The sequence below is a fragment of the Taeniopygia guttata genome, chromosome 2 (assembly GCF_048771995.1).
Source record: "Taeniopygia guttata chromosome 2, bTaeGut7.mat, whole genome shotgun sequence".
Classification (NCBI taxonomy): Eukaryota; Metazoa; Chordata; class Aves; order Passeriformes; family Estrildidae; genus Taeniopygia; species Taeniopygia guttata.
Window position 1 is genome coordinate 46,358,193 of NC_133026.1, and position 18,493 is coordinate 46,376,685.

General features: G+C 38.9%; 1 protein-coding gene across 5 annotated transcripts in view; it reads left to right on the top strand.

Annotated features, from left to right (window-relative positions):
* Nucleotides 1–18,493, top strand: part of BMPER (BMP binding endothelial regulator) — a 150,426-nt gene that overhangs the window by 82,191 nt on the left and 49,742 nt on the right. For 4 of the 5 annotated variants that reach the window (XM_072925835.1, XM_030266978.4, XM_030266976.4 and 1 more), the window contains 3 exons: nt 850–954; nt 6,074–6,119; nt 14,520–14,849. In XM_072925835.1, coding sequence (XP_072781936.1) covers nt 850–954; nt 6,074–6,119; nt 14,520–14,849 — 481 coding nt within the window. The remainder of the gene's footprint in view (nt 1–849; nt 955–6,073; nt 6,120–14,519; nt 14,850–18,493) is intronic. The other variant, XM_072925836.1, reaches the window with a different exon arrangement.

The following is an 18,493-nucleotide window of genomic DNA, read 5'->3' on the forward strand; positions in this document are numbered from 1 at the left end:
TGTCAGGTCTATCCTCACCCTTCCTTCCCAGCAGCCCTGCAAACAGAAAACATGCACAGTTTGGCTCTAAGCGGACTATCATTAGACTGTAAGTGGGTGAGACAGAATGTTTTAGGAACCACACTTGGCAGATGCAACACCATGTAAAAAGGAGCCAGGGCAGTTCCACAAGCAATTCATCCCAAGTGGGGACAAGACCATGAGGTATATTATCCTCTGCACTTCATATTTTCAGAGCTATACATAGGCTGTCTTAACTGCTCTGCTTTTGAGAGATTCAGCACTGTATCTCTTCTAAATATTTTCAGATGTTTAGCAGATCAAATATCTGTGAAAATGCTTTAGTAATCTAAATTAGAGTTTTTTAACCATTCCTGCCCTATGTTGAAATGATGCTACTACATGTGGGAATAAATTCAATATCTGCTGACTTCTTAATCAAATATTTTCACGTGCAACAACTTAAAGACATCACTCAACCCAGTGAATTGTATTTATCTAATTATGTGAACTTAAATGAAAATTTGTGGTAGGTGTGATCCCAACTCAGACGTTTATTGGAGAGAAAACAATGCAAATAATCAGGACGCTGGTGAAAAATGCAAATGTGTTATGGTTAGCTTTGGAAAAATGAATTTCTTACCAAAAAGGCCAAAGAGAAGAAAATCTGTCTGAATTTGATCTCTGTCTTGAATCCAACTGGCTAAGGACAGACACTTCAAAATAATTTAGACTAAACAATGACACAATGCCAACAGGGAAATTCATCCTTTCTTGTGAAATGATACATTGCTGAAATAGCTTCTTGTTGCCACCCCAGCTGATACTATATCATGTTCCCTCTTGCAGGATGGAGAGATGTGGTCCTCTGTGAACTGCACCATCTGTGCTTGTGTGAAAGGCAAGACAGAGTGTCGCAAGAAACAGTGCATTCCAGTCAGCAGCTGTCCTCATGTGAGTTTTTTAAAAGAACTGTGCTTTCTTCTCTTTTCTACTCCAACATTATCTTTTCCAGTATTTCTTGGAAGTGTGTGCATGACAGTGGGGTGTGCTGTTTGGAAAGGGCTCATCTGGAATGTTAATTTAGGTTGGCATTCCCCAAATGGGCTACTGTTATCCTGAATATGGTCTTCCTGCCTCTGTCCTTGCTCTGAAGACCCTCTGCTTCTCCTCTTCTTCTTTAACTTTCTTTGTCCTAAGTATCTGCATTGGAACAGTTATTTTTGACTTTTATTTAATAATTTTATAGAGTGGTGAGGTGACTGTGTTAATATTTCAGTAGTGTGTATATTGTTAAGGCAAGCCAGAGGAGGTTGTTTTACTTGCATTTCTCAGTGCATATGAGGCTTAATACTTGGTTTAAAATGTAAATCAGATGAATCAAAGAAAATTAGTTCAACCAAACCATGCTGCTTTCACTAAGGTTGTGGCACGGGTATTTTTTATTTGAAAGTCTGAAGTAAACCCAAAGAATGCTATAATTGTAACTTAATGGCATAAAAAATCAGCTTTACTTGAAACCCTGAGCTAAGATCAGCCTTTGTTTCTTGGATTTCTGACACTGACAAATGCTTTTGGTCTTATGGCTCAAGCTTTCACAAGATGGAGCTCTAAATAGCACTCATGTAGGGGCAGATCTTTGTGCAAAACTGCAGAAGAGAGAGCCAAGTTGTTAGCATTACACCTTCTCAGTGTTTCCTTCTTGATCCTGGAAGCCAGTGGGGAAAATGTGAATCACAGACACCTAAACATAAAATTTTTAATTTAAAAACTCTTAGTTTATAAAATTTTATATATGTAAACTTTTGACAGAAGTGGTGGTATAATAAAGAGCATGCACCTTGGCACTTCCCATTCTGGTGTGACAGTGGGCTTCAAGATCTCAGAAGAGGGAATGTCCTTTTCCTGCCACTCTGGCACTCACTGCAGAGGGAAGTTCTCCTCTTAATGGGTCTCACACAAAATGCTGCATACACATCAGGAAGTGTGAACAAACAGAGCTGTTCTTCTGGGAATGCCATTTGGCTCATGGCAGTCAGGTTTACTACCTTCATGCCATTCACAGTATAAGCAGGAAGTGAGAGCTTGGGCTCTTCATGTCTCACACACACTGCATCACATTTATATTTCCCTTGTGCTGGTGCATTTTAAATGTTTAAGGTGCTTCTGCGATCAAGTAGCAAATATGACTTAATAGCAATCTTCAGTGAAGTACATCACTTCAGCTGTATCCATATCTAAATTTGAGCATTGAGATGATCAGTTGACGTGGCTTCTAAAATGAAAATATTGGTGTGTAAAAATTCACCACTGACAGTGCTGCACTGTGAGACTGACAAACTCATTTCAGTGCTGCTATAGAACCTGCTCCAAGGCTAATGTGAGGTCCTAAACTGCCCTTGACCTCTGAAGTGAGTCCACAAATAAGGTCTGGTTCCTTAGGGCTGGAAAGACCAGTTTTGTTACTCTGCAGCACCTTTCCCCCCAGTATATAACCAGTCAGCCAGGTGTCCACACCAACATGCAAACTGCAAGCAAACCCACCCTCCTCCACTGGTACACATTGCATTTTTGCCCTACCAAGCTAATTTGGAAGGAGAAGTATGAGAAAAAATGTAAACTCTAGAGTAAGATTTATTTTCCTATTCCAAGTGGGTATCAAGTAGTTTTAAAGCAAATAACGTATGCTAATTGATTTAAATCTTTTACTTTTCATCTCTGCTCCACTATCTTTGATGAAACTTTCTGTCATAAATCTATAAATATAACTTAAACACACCACATTTTTATGTAAAGATATATTAGTGGTTCTGATACTGACAGTCTGAATATCATGCATAGAGTTATGCTACTGTCTCTGCAAACTGTAGATGTGTCCATTCCTTTTCTCTCTTCACAATATTTTTGACAGGAAGCAGTCTCCACTGACTGTTGAAGGCTGCTGTTGAATAAAATGTGGTTTAGTGTACCTTAGGTGTCAGGCGACATAAAGTTATCTCATTAAACATGTATTATACAGACAACTGAGTGTGAAAGGATTGAAGACTCTCAAAGAATACTATTCTTTGACTTAAACGCTTTATGCAGTTTGAATACTCTTTGCATGATATTATGGGTATTATGGGTGTGTTTTTTGGTTATGGAATTTTATTTTATTTATCATAATAAATTTTGGCCAATTATTTCTTGAAAGCATGGGTTTCAAAGTGGTAATTCTGCAGAAATGTCTAATACTGTACAACCATTTGTATTATTCAATCTGTTGGGTGCAGGCTGGCATATTTTTAAAGATGGTTTCTGCCATTTCTTTAGTTTTCTTGATAGCACTAGACAAAAAATTCTGTTTCTTTTGTTCTTTTCTTTTTGGAGCATTAAATCCTATATCAGCAATTGAAGGAAATGTCTTTCTTAGATTCCTTTCATCTGCTGTGTAGGCAATCTATTTTTCAAATTTAGTACCTTCTGTCACATTTATAGTAAGATTGGTCCTCCTTGGCATTCTAGTGAGCCTTGTGGCTTGTGGTTTCTTTTTGGTACTTTTTGACCACTTACTGCACACAGATATTTCCTATCTCAAGTTACCTGGAGTGCCAGCCTGCAAGGTGCAGTGCATACTGGCCCCCATTCAGCAAAGCTATTAAGCATGTGGCCAGTTCTGCTGAGGTTAGTAGGCCCTCCATGTGTGCTGAAACTTAAACACATGCTTAAATACTTTATAGAAAAGGAACAATCTGAACATTTGGCAAGACTAAGTTTCAGAAATTCTTTAGACTTCTTACTGAAATCACTATTTACTTGCCCTAGCTCTGCTCTGTTCCTTGTCTTGTGCCATCTCCTTTCTGATTACCCATCCTTATAATTTGTCACCTTGCCCCCTCTCCTTATGCCTTTGCATTACTCACTAACATCTTAAGTCTGTGGTAATGATTAGTGGTCACGTACTTGTATCTTTTTGTACTGCTAGAGGAGAGCTTGGTGAATTTTACAGCATATAACATTTTCTAAGCTCCAAGACTGTGCAAAAGTTAATAGAATTAAATTCATGGCAGGTGAAGACATTTGCAGGGTTCGAGTCTGTGGGTAAATTTTGAACCCATGAACTTCAAGTGAGCTGAAAATTTATTCAGAACATGTTCTTCCATCTCTAGAACAGACTGCATATAATGTTATACACATCTGTTATTATTGCAAACAAAAAGTTGCTGTTTTTACTCTAGTGCCAAATGAGGCACAAAAAAACAACAGCTGTTGCTATTGCACAACCAAACAACCCCCTTTCCCCCAGCAATTAGTCTTGCCTTAAAAAAAATAGAAAATAAAAACCTCAGACACAAAATTGAAAACCCCATAAAAAGGAAGAAAAATCCCTGAAAATAAATAGACTCAAATGTGGTCTGCTTATAAATATTCATAGGGAAAAATGGGATCACATCACTTAGCCCACTCCTAAGGGAACCCTCAATGCTAACGAACTCTTGCAGCACATGTTAGCAATAATGGGTTTCCTTATTCTACAAGACAAAAACAGGATCTCAGGCCAACATGGTGGCTCAAGTAACCAGCCTCAGCAGGCTGCCTTGGAGATTCAATTTCACTTGAATTCTTGACACTTCCAGCTCAGCTGATGATTTAAACTCTTTTATTGCAACAGAGAGGTAAGGCTATGTAGTGCAGTGTGTGGCATTCAGCTGCATGTCTCTGTTCCTGTAAATATGTGTTGCTATTTCTATGTGGTTTTTCTGTGTGGTTTTAAGGGTTCCACCTTTAAGGGGTTCTGTTCTAGCAGCTACTTGGTAGATCTTCCTGTTGCAGCCTGGTCCTCATCTATTCTCTTTGCTCAGGGACCTGGGAGTCACACAAGCATTTAAGTGCTGCTCACTCTGCAAGTGCAGCTCTGATCCAGTCCTTTTCTTAAGTCCAGATGTGTCTCAAGTCTGTTCACATGAAGGTGCATATTCAAAGACAAACTTGCACTGAACTGGGCCCTGTGGATGATGTGCCCATGTGCATTCATGACCAAGGATTCATTTATGCCATGTGTGTACATCAAGCAAGAGCAGGATGGAACATGCTCCACTCCAGTTTGCTAGAAGATACTTGGAGTTCATGCCTCCCCATGCACATTGTCAAAGCTTGGCAACACTGTAGGCAGAAAACAAGGAAGACAGCAACAAGGCTGCCTGTGCCCACTTCCCCACTCTTTACGTAGACCTGTCACCAATTTTTTGCCTGTTTTCACAATTTTTCTATCTTGTTTAGTGGGCAGGACAGCACAGCTCCATTTGATCGCTCTTGCTGTCCTCATCTTGCTCACTTACTTGGTGGGAATAGGAGCAGTGGTCTTCCTTTATATTCAGCTGCTGTTGGAGCAAAGGGTCAGCGCTGGGGAACAGCACAGCCCCATATACCTCTTCATTCCCTGTGCGGGAATATGGGTGAGCTCCAATATCACTGTTTGTTCTGTTATAACCAACACCAGTTTTTGCTTGGAAAAACACATTGTTCAGTCTGATTTTTTTCAGGCTTCTCTGCTCGCTTGCTGATTGACTTTAGGTAATTTATGTAAAATCAGATAAAACATATTTTAAACTTATGAAGACTGAAAAAGAGCATGCAGTGCATACACAGAGGCATGCCTCCTGTGCCTAGTCAGCCTTGTATAAGGCACAAACAGAAATATAATTGACCAAATCCCTCCCTCTCTCCCCTGCCAGCCATGAAGCAGAGAATACATAGGAAAGATATATATTTTGGGAAGGTGGGGGAAAGGTAGTGATCTTCTAACCCCAGTGACTGCTTTAGCTATCTGTGCAAGTCCAAAATTCTCTCACACTTTGTAAAGAGAAAAGTGGTAACAGAGAACCCTTTTATTATTTCATTTCTTATAAGACTGCCAGGAAGCTCGTTGAATAGCTCTGTCTGTTTTTAGCACCTGATATTTGAAGTTGCAACCAGGGTACTGAGTTCAAACACAACTTGAATTATTTTCAAAGGCTTATCCAGTCTTACAACATGACACAATCATTGCTCCAAGAACTCTCTCATTAAAACAGCCTGTCTTTCTCCCAATTAGGGTAAAATCCTGAACAGAAAAGGATGCTGTCCGATTTGCACTGAAAGTAAGTCCTTTCTTCACATTCTTTAAATTCCGTTTTATTCTTTCTGAGAATATAAGTATATAGAAGTATGCTTGCTTTTCTGCCTTCTTTTCAGAGGCAGCTAAAGGGCAAATTATTATGTTTAGGAATGGATTTTCCCTCCTATAAATCTGTAATTTTAAAATGAAATGCCTGGGTATTTTGTTTTAATTTTATTTTTCAAAATTATGTTCTTTTTGTCAAATCTGAGGTGCTGCGTTTTGAAAGATATAGTTGGTCTGTGAAATTTGTAGGCAATAAAACAGGAAAATAACTTTTAGGACTTGGGTACATTTTACACCTGTAACTAACAGTCCATCTATGTGCATATATAATCACACCTCTGCAGATGATTTGTGAGAGTTAAAAAAAGGTGTGCAGAAATCTGAGACACAGTCTGGGGCAGCAGTGGAAAGTAGAATACAAAACTATTCTTCTTTGTTTATGATGTTTAATTCAACTCTTATATTCTTATCCCTTTACTCCTCTCTTCAGAAATGATCATTAGATTGCAATATCACTGTCGTAGTCAGTAGAGGACTTACAAAAATACTTATCTTTAAGCTTGTTCTATTTAAGTCAACAGGGAGAGATGAAGTTAACAAGATACCATTACGTATTTCCTTCAGAACATATTTAAGTATTTTACCAAATAGGGACAGACTGCTAAAATGGAGTTTTATGACCTATAGGAAGGCTTTTGAAAGGAGAAAATGTTCCTCTTCTTTTGTCTAAAATCAAATGGCTTTGCTGTTCGAGTCAGTTCTGGGTTCTCTTGCATTGCGCAAATCCCGTATGCTAAATAACTGTTTTTTCACTCCGTGGCTCAATTATTTTGAAATGTGTATCTTGGGATAAAATACATCTAACTTGCAAGTCTTCATTATCAAAATAAGAGCAAATACAAGGGACAGCACACTCAGAAACACTTTAAATAACACTGAGCAGAGGAAGAAATGAAAGAGGATTCAACTGACTAGCAGTTGATTTCATGTTAGCTCAGTTTCAAAGCAGAAGAAATTTGCATAGACCTTTGCTCAGATATGACATACCATTTGTGCAATGAATTTATCAATCTCTATCTTGCCTTTTTTTTCTATTTCAGTTTCATTTAACCTTTTTCATGTGTTCTTCCTGTGTTCTTCTGTAACATAAGAGGGGAGGAAAAGAGTGGGGCCAGCCATTCCATCAAAGCACAGGAGACCCTCTACTATAAGAGGTTCAAAAGAATACAGTACAGTGACTCCTTCAGAAATGCTGTCAGAGAGTGATGACTTGTGATAATTGTTTCATGGGAGAAGTAGGCAAAAAATTGCAGTTCTTCAAAGTTAAAATAACTTATCTAGGAGCCAGGTTACCTAAAATCTCAAAATTTCTTGATGATATAAGAAGGGAATTCTCATGATTGCAAACATATGAAATTAAGGCCAGATCATTATTGCTTGTCCTCCTGCCATGCACATCTGTAACCAGCCTGGCTCCATCTTCCCACTGACCTCTTTCTATGTACTGGCAGCCTGCTATTAGGTCTCCCCAAAGGATAAGCAACCTTGTTCCCTTATGGTAAGGGATCAAGGGTGTTAAGGGTCCTATCTGCATTGCACTGTCTGTGTTTGAGCCTAGGAGGCTCATTGTCCTGTCTCACTGTCCCATGCTCCACCATTGCACATGAAACAGAGGGGTCTTTTCTTTACAGTTATCTCACTACAGATCCTTTCAGTACCTGGAAAAGAGCCGATTCCAAACTTTCATGATTAGCAGGGCATTCTTGGCTTTTACAGAGAATGTGAGCAAGGAGCTTAAATACCCAGTGTCATACAGCAGTGGTGGCTACCACTAGCTGTTTTAACATTGGTATTTTAATATTTGCCATTTGCAAAGAATTAATTCCACCTTTGCAGCAGAAGTGCTGTACATCTCATCACGACTGTCATCCGACAGTAATTGAAATTTTGCTAATTCAGCCAGTTTCTGATAAGATGTACACACAGCCCCTTCCCTCACCCACTCACTCATGTTGATCCTGATCCTGTTTCCATATACTAACACACCAAACATTTCTGGTGCTCCAGCAGGTATTAATTTTCCAATGTAAAAACAACATAGGGAGGTACAAGAACATACTGTACATGGGAGAGTTTTGAGTACAGTTTAAATGCAGCCAATTTCTATGAAGTGGGTCAAAACCAGTCACGTTGTGAAAGGATACACTTTAAACTGGAAAAAAAAAAAAAATCAAAGCCTTATTTTCAAAGCAGTTTGTTGCAAAGAGAAAAAGTACCTTGTCTCCCAAAGGGCTGGAGAGTCTCTTTTGTCTACTGTTGCTGAAGTTAACTGTAGTTAGTTTTGGCATGTTGCTTTTTAAACTTCATGGCTGGCATACAGTTATCACTAATTAAACACAGTGGTCATACCAGTGGAAAATTCAACAGTTTAGTTTATGCTGCTGTAAAAAATATAATGAAATGTACTCTTTTGGGCTTGATTTAGAAAAATCACCACTGACGTCAATTCCATAAATTAGTAATCCATGTTAGACCAAGGTAATTTTCATATTAAAAATAAGAAAAAACTAAACCTGAGTTCAAATAACATTAACAGGCTGCTCTCAACTTCAGACATAGATAGGAACTTCCAGTGGAAGTAAAATCTTTGTTCTTGACAAAGAAGAATTCATAGGCCTTGCTGAAATTACAGTACACCAGATGAAATCTTGTTACTAAAATCATGTAGATGTACTTTAATAATAGTCCTAGCACAATCTTACGCCAGTCATTGTGAGATTTTGTGGATGAGGTTTTTTCAAAGTGGACTGCAGTCATCTAGGTTTACATGTGCAGAACACATCATTAGTCTTGAAGTAAAGGCTGCTTTTGGGACTGAAAATTTTGTTCATCACAAAACATTCCACAGCTTGTTTAATTGACAAAATGATCAACAGAGCTAAACCAAATTCAAAGGCATTTGGACCCACCTTAGGATTAAAAGGTTGGTACTTTCATTTGGTCCTACATCCTTTTTATGTGTTTTTATAGAATTACTGAAAAAAGTGCTGACTTTCAAAGAATAGAAAAGAAAAAGAAAAAGAAAAAGAAACAAAGTGAGGTTATGCATTGTGGGTACCATAAGAGCAGGAAGGGGATCTAAAGGACCACATAGGTCCCTGTTTTTCCTGTTATGTCCTTTCCATGAAGAAATACAGCAACAAAAAGACTGCAATTGTTTATTCATACTGGAATACTGTTCATGATTTACCTCCCATTTCAGTTGTGATGGTCTACTGTATAAATATGTATTTGGACAAATTGGAATAGCTATTTTATTTATGAAATAGACCATAAAGACTCCCGTGGAGTTTTTGACACCACACCTTGTAATGTGTATTATATCAAGCTACACTATGCAGCAGTTATGAGGAAAGTCCTCTATGGCTATGCATTTTTTACAGAAAACCTAATGAAAATCTATTATGCGTGTTCTGTAGCTAGTTTTTAGAAGTTAATAATGTGTTCTGTTTGATTTAGGGCTTAATTCAGCATATGGGCTAATTACATTCAAAGTTTCATTTTATTTTTAAAAAGCTGAGATGTTTTTGAATTATAGATCCACAACCAGAACACCCTTCACTGGTAAACTTGTGTTTTTTCCTCCTTCTCCTTACTTTGAAGATGTCCAAACCGATTTTAGTTATAATTTAAAGTATATTTTTCTTGGCCACTCTTAACTACCTACAAGCCTAGCAAAGTGTGACCAGACATCTGGACATCTTGGACTTCAATTTACTGCTCTGATCTCCTGAAAAAACACAACAAGCTATTCCATGAGCACCAGAGCTAACAGAGCCTGGTTTCCTATGGATTTGTGTCCCATTTCCTTTATATCCCAACAAATAATAAACCCAGCTAGAGACAATATATCCTGTGGCTGGTCTGGAGCTACAAGTGTGCTAATTGCCTAGCCAATGTGCTCGTGCTCTCGGCTGGTCAGGATGTGTGTGCTGACTGTCTGTCTGGCCTCCATCACGCAGTATATATATTTTGCCTTTCTAAAAAGGCTAAATACTGTCTGGGGGAACGGAGGCACTGGGTGGAAGGCAGAAAAGTTCTTTTTGGCAACCACTTAGTTTAATAAGTGGTTCTTACCTGTACTCGGCGTACTACTTACTAGAAATGAGTGGTCTTTCAAACTTTTATCCCTCCACATTGGCCAAATAGGTTGTGATTTTTTTTTCTTTATTAGAGTATGTTGAAACTTAGGAAATGCTAATGTGTTCTTTTCCATGCTGTTGCTTTTTTAGCTTCCTTTTTTGTACAGCTACATGTGTTTTCAAAAACACTGCCTTTTCTACTGAAAGTCACTATTTCATTTGAATTGGAAGCATGATTTGAAAATTCAAGGAAAACATGCCAACAGTTCTATAGTATCCACTTTTAGCACCTAAATACTATTATTAGTTGGCAAGTGAGCTGTAGAGCCTTAGGTGGGAGCTGAGCAAACTGCATTAATCACACATGTAGTTTAATATTTTAGTCAAACGTGAAAGTGTGAAGTCCGTATTTAGTTGCTTAAAAAACAAATGTGAAAACTGCCAAGCTCCCAAAAGTTTTTATGAATGCCAGAAGGTCTGAATATTGATTTGGGAGCAACACGCAGGATTTCCAAAAGAGTTTTAGTGGTGTTTGCATCCAGCTCTCAATAATGTTTAATCAGAGTTGAGTGCTGAGGTGTTTTGAAAATCACAGCCTCCTAAACATAGCTCTGGGGCCATCTTTTGAAAAATCTATGTTTTTCAAGGATAGAGAGTAAATGGGTAAATTTGCATTCATGTGCATGTCTAGATGAGCAAAAGAAGACACGAAAGATCATGAACGCCACATTCAAAATGAGGAAGAGGCAATGATTCTTCATTTCTTTTGCCCAAGGATGTTGTAGATACTAAAAACATTTTTGGACTGGAAAAATTCACAGAAAATATTTCTATCAAAGGTTACTAAATTAATAGAAACCATGTCTAGCACAGAAAGTCCCTAATTTGAAACTAGTTGGAGGTTGGAGTCTCAGGGGGAAATATTGTATAGAATAGCCCATTTCGAGCTCTACCTTAGACAGCTGACACAGAGAGTGTTGGCAATAAGCTGGGAACAATTTATGGTAGGGGAAAAAAGGGAAAGATCTATACCTATGACCCTATGCCTTGCTATCATAAGCTAGCAAAATTCATATTCCAGGGTTGGAGAACATAGCTTTGGTGATGCAGCAGCACATCTTCATCTGTTATGTCCCAACAGAGAAAAAAGTCACGCACAATCCTAACTAGAGATCAGTGCTTCAAATAGATTTCAAAAATTGCCAAGTAAAAAGACTGGTTTGTTTCAAAAGGGAAAAAGAAAAGAAAAGAAAAGAAAAGAAAAGAAAAGAAAAGAAAAGAAAAGAAAAGAAAAGAAAAGAAAAGAAAAGAAAAGAAAAGAAAAGAAAAGAAAAGAAAAGAAAAGAAAAGAAAAGAAAAGAAAAGAAAAGAAAAGAAAAGAAAAGAAAAGAAAAGAAAAGAAAAGAGAAAAGAGAAAAAGAAGAAGGAAAACAAAAAAGAAAAAGGAAAAAGAAAAGAAAAATAAGCAAACAATAAAATGTGATGTGATTGAAACTCTCCCAAAAGGAAATACACAACTACTCAAAAGCTAAAAATGGCAGGAATTTTTTCATGTTGATGGTCTTGTTACGCCCAGTATTTAAGGTTTATTTCTAGGCCAACCAGTTTTTCTTACTGGCAGTGCCTGAGTTATCACACACACTTTTGCAGGGCGTGGATTTATTTTTAAACCCCACAATTTTAGCAAACCTTTCAAGAATGTTTTACACAGTGATATCAGAGAATCAATTATTCAGACTGTTTTTAGGTGGATTTTCCCTCCTCCATTTCCTTGGTTATTAAAGAAAACAGCAAAATTTGGATCAGACTTTCAGCTATCCAGTCCAAAATACATTTTTAACTGCACGGCATCAAGTTGACATATGACGTGACATGATGTAACATAACATAAAACAACATTACTCTGCATAGCACATTAAAAATTAAAAATAAATATTTCCTTTGGATCCCATTGGTACTATCAATTTTACTTGCACATCTCTAAATTATGTTTGTTCCTCTAATGTCTTGCCACTTAGTCACTTGCTTAGGTGAAGAACCAGCCTCCTCCTCCCAATAGGTTGGTTAAAAACAAGTTTCAACATGTCCACATTCTTGGCATTTTGAAACACAGAGAAAAATCAGATCTTTCCTCTAGAATCTTCACTGATATTTGGCTGATGTTTTTTCATAGAAGTTTTTGTTAAAGTTGTCATTAAATTTAAGAAAAAATTAAAGCTGGAATAGTTGAAGTACAATCTGAGCTGGTAATAACATGTATCTTAATATTCATAATGCAGATACTTAGATGTATACATAAGGAAATCAGAAACATGTTAGTATGATTTAGTAATGGATAAAGTCAGATGGTCTCCATACAAAATCTATAGATTATTTTTCCTATTGTTAAAAATTATATTATTAATTACAAGCCATATAGTTTCTGACAATTTATGGAGAATCAATTAATCTTTAAATGAAATTTGGAAAGCAGTTCTTGACATCCTCATTGTGATCAGTGAGGAAAAGGAAACTCACAGAAGTTCACATTTTTAAAAGCACTCTTTTACTGAAATGTCTTGGTTTCAGGGTCGGCTTAAAGTCTGTCAGGCCTGTTTTCCAGAGATGTTCATCAAATATGGATCACTTTGATTTTTGATGGAGTTGTCAATATGATGTCCTTGAGAAATTGAAACTTTTTGTCCCTAGTTGCCAGACACAATTAAGAGGAGTAATGATGCCAAGATGAGTTACTGGCGTAGCTAAAGAAGTATGTATGTGGCCAGTTAGGGGTAAAGTAAAAATCACCTAGGTACCAGCTCTGTGATGGGTCTGCACCACGCAATGAGGAGAAAGTGAGATTAGGCTTTAGGAAGACATTTGTTGTAGTAGGGGCAGACCAAAACTGCAACAGGTTGCCATAGGTGGCAGTAGAGTTGCTGTTACTACTGCTCTTTATGGACAGGTTAGATAAACATCTGTCAGGAACAGGGGCAGGTGATTCTTCATTGCAGCTGGCAAAAAAAAAAAAAAAAAGGCAATGTCTCCTGGGGCTTCCTTCAGCTCCATTTTCTGTTTCTCCATGTAGCTTTCCTTGGGTGCTCTTTACAGCCAGAAAAACACCAGAAAGTTTACAGTTCCTTTAGCATAGCACTCTGCCTGGGCTGAAAAAACTCTGTTGGGAAAGGTGTATTGTGTAATTAGAATTGTATTGCACTCCATGGGAGGAATTCCCTTCCCCTTCTTCATAACATTCACGTCTCCTTATTTTTTGTAGATTTGAATTTGGCTTTTTTAAGCTGGTTTTTCGAGCAAGCCATTGTTAGTTTAACAGACATTACCTTTCAAAAGCAGTCTTAGCCCATGGGTATACAGTTGCCAATAGCAGTGTGCATTTCTCTGCCTTGAGACTCCTTCTTCCAGGAATACCAGCAATGTGGTTAGGACCTATTGTTATACCAAAAGGCTGCAAGGCTATCTATGGTTGTGAGGCAGTTCAATCTGTTGCTGGGTAGCTGCAGGTTAACTCAGCATCATTGCTATGAATATAGAAATGCTCTGTCTTTGGGCTATGAGTTCTCTTACCAGTGTATGGCTTCAAACATCTGTAAGAGATTTTCATCCATTTGTAATGATGTAAATGATTGGTAGAGACACCATGCTCTTTGGCAGTCATTGCATTATGTTAGTCATGTACTACTGACTTTTAGTTGATAGTGTGATATCAATAACTACTACAAGTCAGTTGTGTATAAACAACACACAGTAGCTTGTAAGACTCAGAAAAGATGCTGGTTCTACAGGTATTTTTGGGAAAAAAAACATGTAACCACACCTAGTTTATAAACGTATAATATTTATAAGGGTATGTATGTAAAATATGAACTGACCCAGCTCCTTCTAAAGTGATCTGATGGTTTTGTAATTTCAAAGAGTCACTGAAATTTGAAAAAGTTCACAGGCATTGTAATAACTTAAACTGTATGTTATGTTTAAGGGACAAAGCTACAGGTTAGCCTTCCTATGCTGCCCCAGGTATGAACTGGCCCTTGGTTACCAGCCAGTTTGTGAAAGTCTTCTAAAGCAATGAAGCTTTTGTTTTTCAAAGATATATTTCATCCCTGTGGGCACCAGTCAAAATCTATGCTGTAGAGCAGATAGATTAGGTGAGATGAGAGCAACATCTCTAAGTTCTTATCAACTGCTTTTTTCCAACTTTGATTGATATGGCGCTTTTGTTTCTCACTCACCTGCAGAGCCTGGAGTTTGCACTGTATTTGGAGATCCTCACTACAACACTTTTGATGGACGGACATTTAACTTTCAGGGAACATGTCAGTACGTTTTGACGAAAGACTGCTCCTCCTCTGCCTCACCCTTTCAGGTGCTGGTAAAAAACGATGCCCGTCGGACCCGTTCTTTCTCCTGGACAAAGTCAGTGGACCTTGTGTTGGGCAGAAGCATAATCAGCCTCCAGCAGCACCTCACAGTGAAGTGGAATGGGACCCGAATTTCACTACCTTGCGAGACACCGCAATTTCAGATCGATTTGGATGGTTATTTGCTGAAAGTGACAACCAAAGCAGGTAAGATAAGTATGTGTGTGTCTGTGTTTGTGTGTCTTCTTTCTCTCTGAAGAATTTCTGAAGTTCAGCATGAACAGTGGTCAGTAAAAAACATAATAGCAGTAATAAATACCATGGTAACTTTTTAGAGATCAGAGAAACCCACAGCACTTTCAAAATTCCCACAGCCCATGAGCAGACAGAAATCCCAGCTGTGAGTGTGAAGCCTGCAGAATATTGCTAAGATGTGTTTCGTTCTGCAGCTGACAATTAGCTGCCCAAATAGACAAATGTGGCATGACTTTCACTTCCAGTAACTTAGAAGTGGCTTATGGAGAGTATGGTGGGTTTCCCCTGGCTGGACATCAACCAAACATGCCCACCAAACCCACTGTATCACTTCCCTCCTCACCTGGACAGGAAAGAGAAAATATAGTTGAAGTATTGTGGTTCAAAATAAGGACTGGTTGATATCACTCAGCAATTACCATTGTGGGAAAAAATAGACTCAATATGGGGAAATTAGTTTAATTTATTGCCAATAATATTAGGGTAGGATAATGAAAAATTAAGTAAAATCTTCAAAAAGCCTCCACACTCCAAATCCCCTTCTTCTCAAGCTTAACTTTACTCCTGATTCTGTCTACCTCCTTCTGCCCTGAATGGTGTAGGGGGATTGGGAATGGGATTTGCAGCCAGTCCATCACATATTATATCTACCAGTTCTTCCTCCTCAGGGGAGGATTCCTCACACTCATTCCTTGCTCCAGCATGGGGTCCCCTCCACAGGAGACAGTTCCCTGCAATGTTCTCCAATGTGAGTCCCTCCCATGGGCTGCATTTCTTAATAAACTTCAAAAACGCAGGTCCCTTCCACAGGGTGCAGCCCTCCAGGAACAAGCTCCAATGTAGATTCCCCATGAGGTCACAAGTCCTGCTAGCACATATGCTCTAGGGTGGGCTCCTCTCTTCATGGCTTCCCATCGGGTCACAGTCTCCTGGCATCCATCTGCTCCAGTGTGGAGTTATCCAGGGGCTGCAGATGGTTGTCTACTCCAGCATGGACCTCCATGGGCTGCAGGAGGGCAGTCTTGTCTCACCATGGTCTATACCCTGGGCTGCAGGGGAATATCTGCTTCAGTACCTTCTCACCTTCTCCCCCTCCTTTTCTGCTGACTGCAGAATTGTTTATCTTACACTCTCCCTCCTCTTTCTGACTGCGGTTGCACAGGGCTTTTCTCCTCCTTCTTAAATATGTTATCCCAGAGGTGCTACCACTGTCGCCAAGGCCAAGCCCATCTTGGAGCCAGCTGGAACTGGTCCATCCTGGAGCCAGCTGCAATTGGCTCCATTGGACACTGGGGAAGTTTCTGGCAGCTTTTCGCAGAAGCCACCCCTGTAGCTCTCTCCTTCCAAAATCTTCTCATACAAACTCAATATTCAGTATCGTTTGATACTTACAGATAAGAACAGAGCGGATATCAGTTCCTAAACATAAAATTAATGTTTTCCAAAGTTGCAGCAACATATCTTGCAGTTAAGGTGGTCAATTATATATTCATAGTTATAGATGGCTGGAATAAGTTTAAGTTGTAAAATTATGGAAATATTTCACTGGGGCTATCCATCAAAATGGTGGCACTGGTTTAAAAAGCAAGGCCTAAGGTGTTCAGTGGCATCTTTTTGGCTTGCTTTGTGCTCAAGTACGAAGTTGTCTGCAAGGAACAAACACCACAAGCAAGAGGAAATGAGAAACTTTATAGAATTTTTTCAGTGGGGTAAAAAAATTGGAGAAATTTCTGTTTCAGAAGGATTTAAAAAAATACATGCTTTCCCAGTGTAGAATGAAAAAAGAGAGGGAGGAAGTAATGCAAAATAAGCAAAACTGCTGCACTAGAAGTAAAATTCCTACCTTATTTCTAGAAACAGGGAAGGGAAATAGCATTCTCTCATGTCTTTTCAGTCTTAGAAAATACATTAATTGTCAAAATGCTAAACCAGAGGGCTTACTTTTGTTTTGATAAACTGTTCTGAAATGATAGTATCTTTGCGTAGATAAATACTGAGGGGAAGTTTAAAACTTTCTCATTAGCATGTCTTAGGTACTACTGTAGTCCTGAGAGATTTCTCTTACACAGTGAAGTACTGTTTTAGTGAGAATACCGTTTACTGTTAATTCTATTAAATACCATGTGAAAACAGTGAAACCAGTCTTAGAGAGTGATATGGTCACAGGCCTGACACATAGTCATACTCATTATCTAGCATAATTTTTTTTCGGGGGGACATTAGCACCCACTATTGAGCCGAGAATTTAGACACCTGTTCATATCGCTCCTGGAAAAGTGAGTCTGCATAATGTGGATCCCAGCTCTGGGCTCATTCCTCAAAGAGGAATGCAGATTTTTGTGGCTGTCTGTAAAATGCACACAAGTTGACCATTATTCACAGCTTCTAATTAGAAGCATCTTGAGGGTTTTTCTTTGCAGCCAGCTGAACACCATGAATTCAGGCAATGTGCATTAGCCAGCCACAGGCCAAGGAAAGGTTTTCAACTGAAGATGAATGACAACTAATCCTGCTGCTATTCCATTTGTTTCTGGTGCAAGCCTACTAAATGACTACACGCATCCTTGTCCATGTGTTGGCAGAGGAAGTGCAAACATGGCATATGACAACATACCAAACAGTGTGTAATCACTGCAAATTATAGCCTAAATAATTCCTCCCTTTAAACGGAGCAGGATCAGGTTTCTCTTGCTAAATACAGCATGATGGGCCAAGTCCTACTTTCTTCAGCACATAAGGCCTGAGCAGTAGCAGAATGACCTGGCTCCATTTTGCTGGGAGAGGACAAGCAGCAGAGAGGCTGTAGAGGAAGAATGTGCTGAGTAGAACGGGTTTAAAGGCAAATATTTTGTTCTGCAGGAAGTTCTAAGTACCAGGGGAAAATAATTGGAGAAATTTCTGTTTCTGAAAGAAACATGGATTTTAAAAAAATATGTGCATTCTCAGTGTAGGGTGAAAAAAGAGAGGGAGGAAATAATGAAAAATAAGCAAAACTGTGACATTAGAAGTAAAATTCAAAGTAAAATTGGGCTGGGAAATGCAGGGTCTGGTGCTTACAGCTCAGCCAGCATTCCCAAGGATTTTGATTTTTCTTTTGTAGAGCTGGGAATTTAGCTTTAGATAAAACAGGGAAGCCCAAAGCTTCAGGAAGTCTTGTGGTCTCTGGCTACAGGGCAATGTGCATGGCAGGGCAGTCCTGAAGTTTCATAGTCTGATCATTCAAGCTTCCAGGCAGCCCACCAGGCGGGCTGGCAGGAAACCAGTTTGGAACCTTGCCGGTGCTGTGTTGGAAGTTCATTGACTATGATATGTCTCCCTGAAGCATTTCAGTTCTGATGAATTGGCATTTTCCAGTGAAAACCTGTTTTGTTGCTAAATTCCTCACCAGCTGTAGCCCTGGATGGCATGCAGCAGCAGTCCTTGCACTGGGAGCTATGGGTATGCTTGGGATGTGTTGAGTCCTTATACAAATTTGTGTGCTAGAAAGACAAAGGACTCTTTGGTAAGTAACATGGGGCTGGTGTTACTTATCTATTCCTCTACTGCACAATCATTTTGTTGTTGTTTCTGTGCTATCTTTTGCACAAAGCCACTTT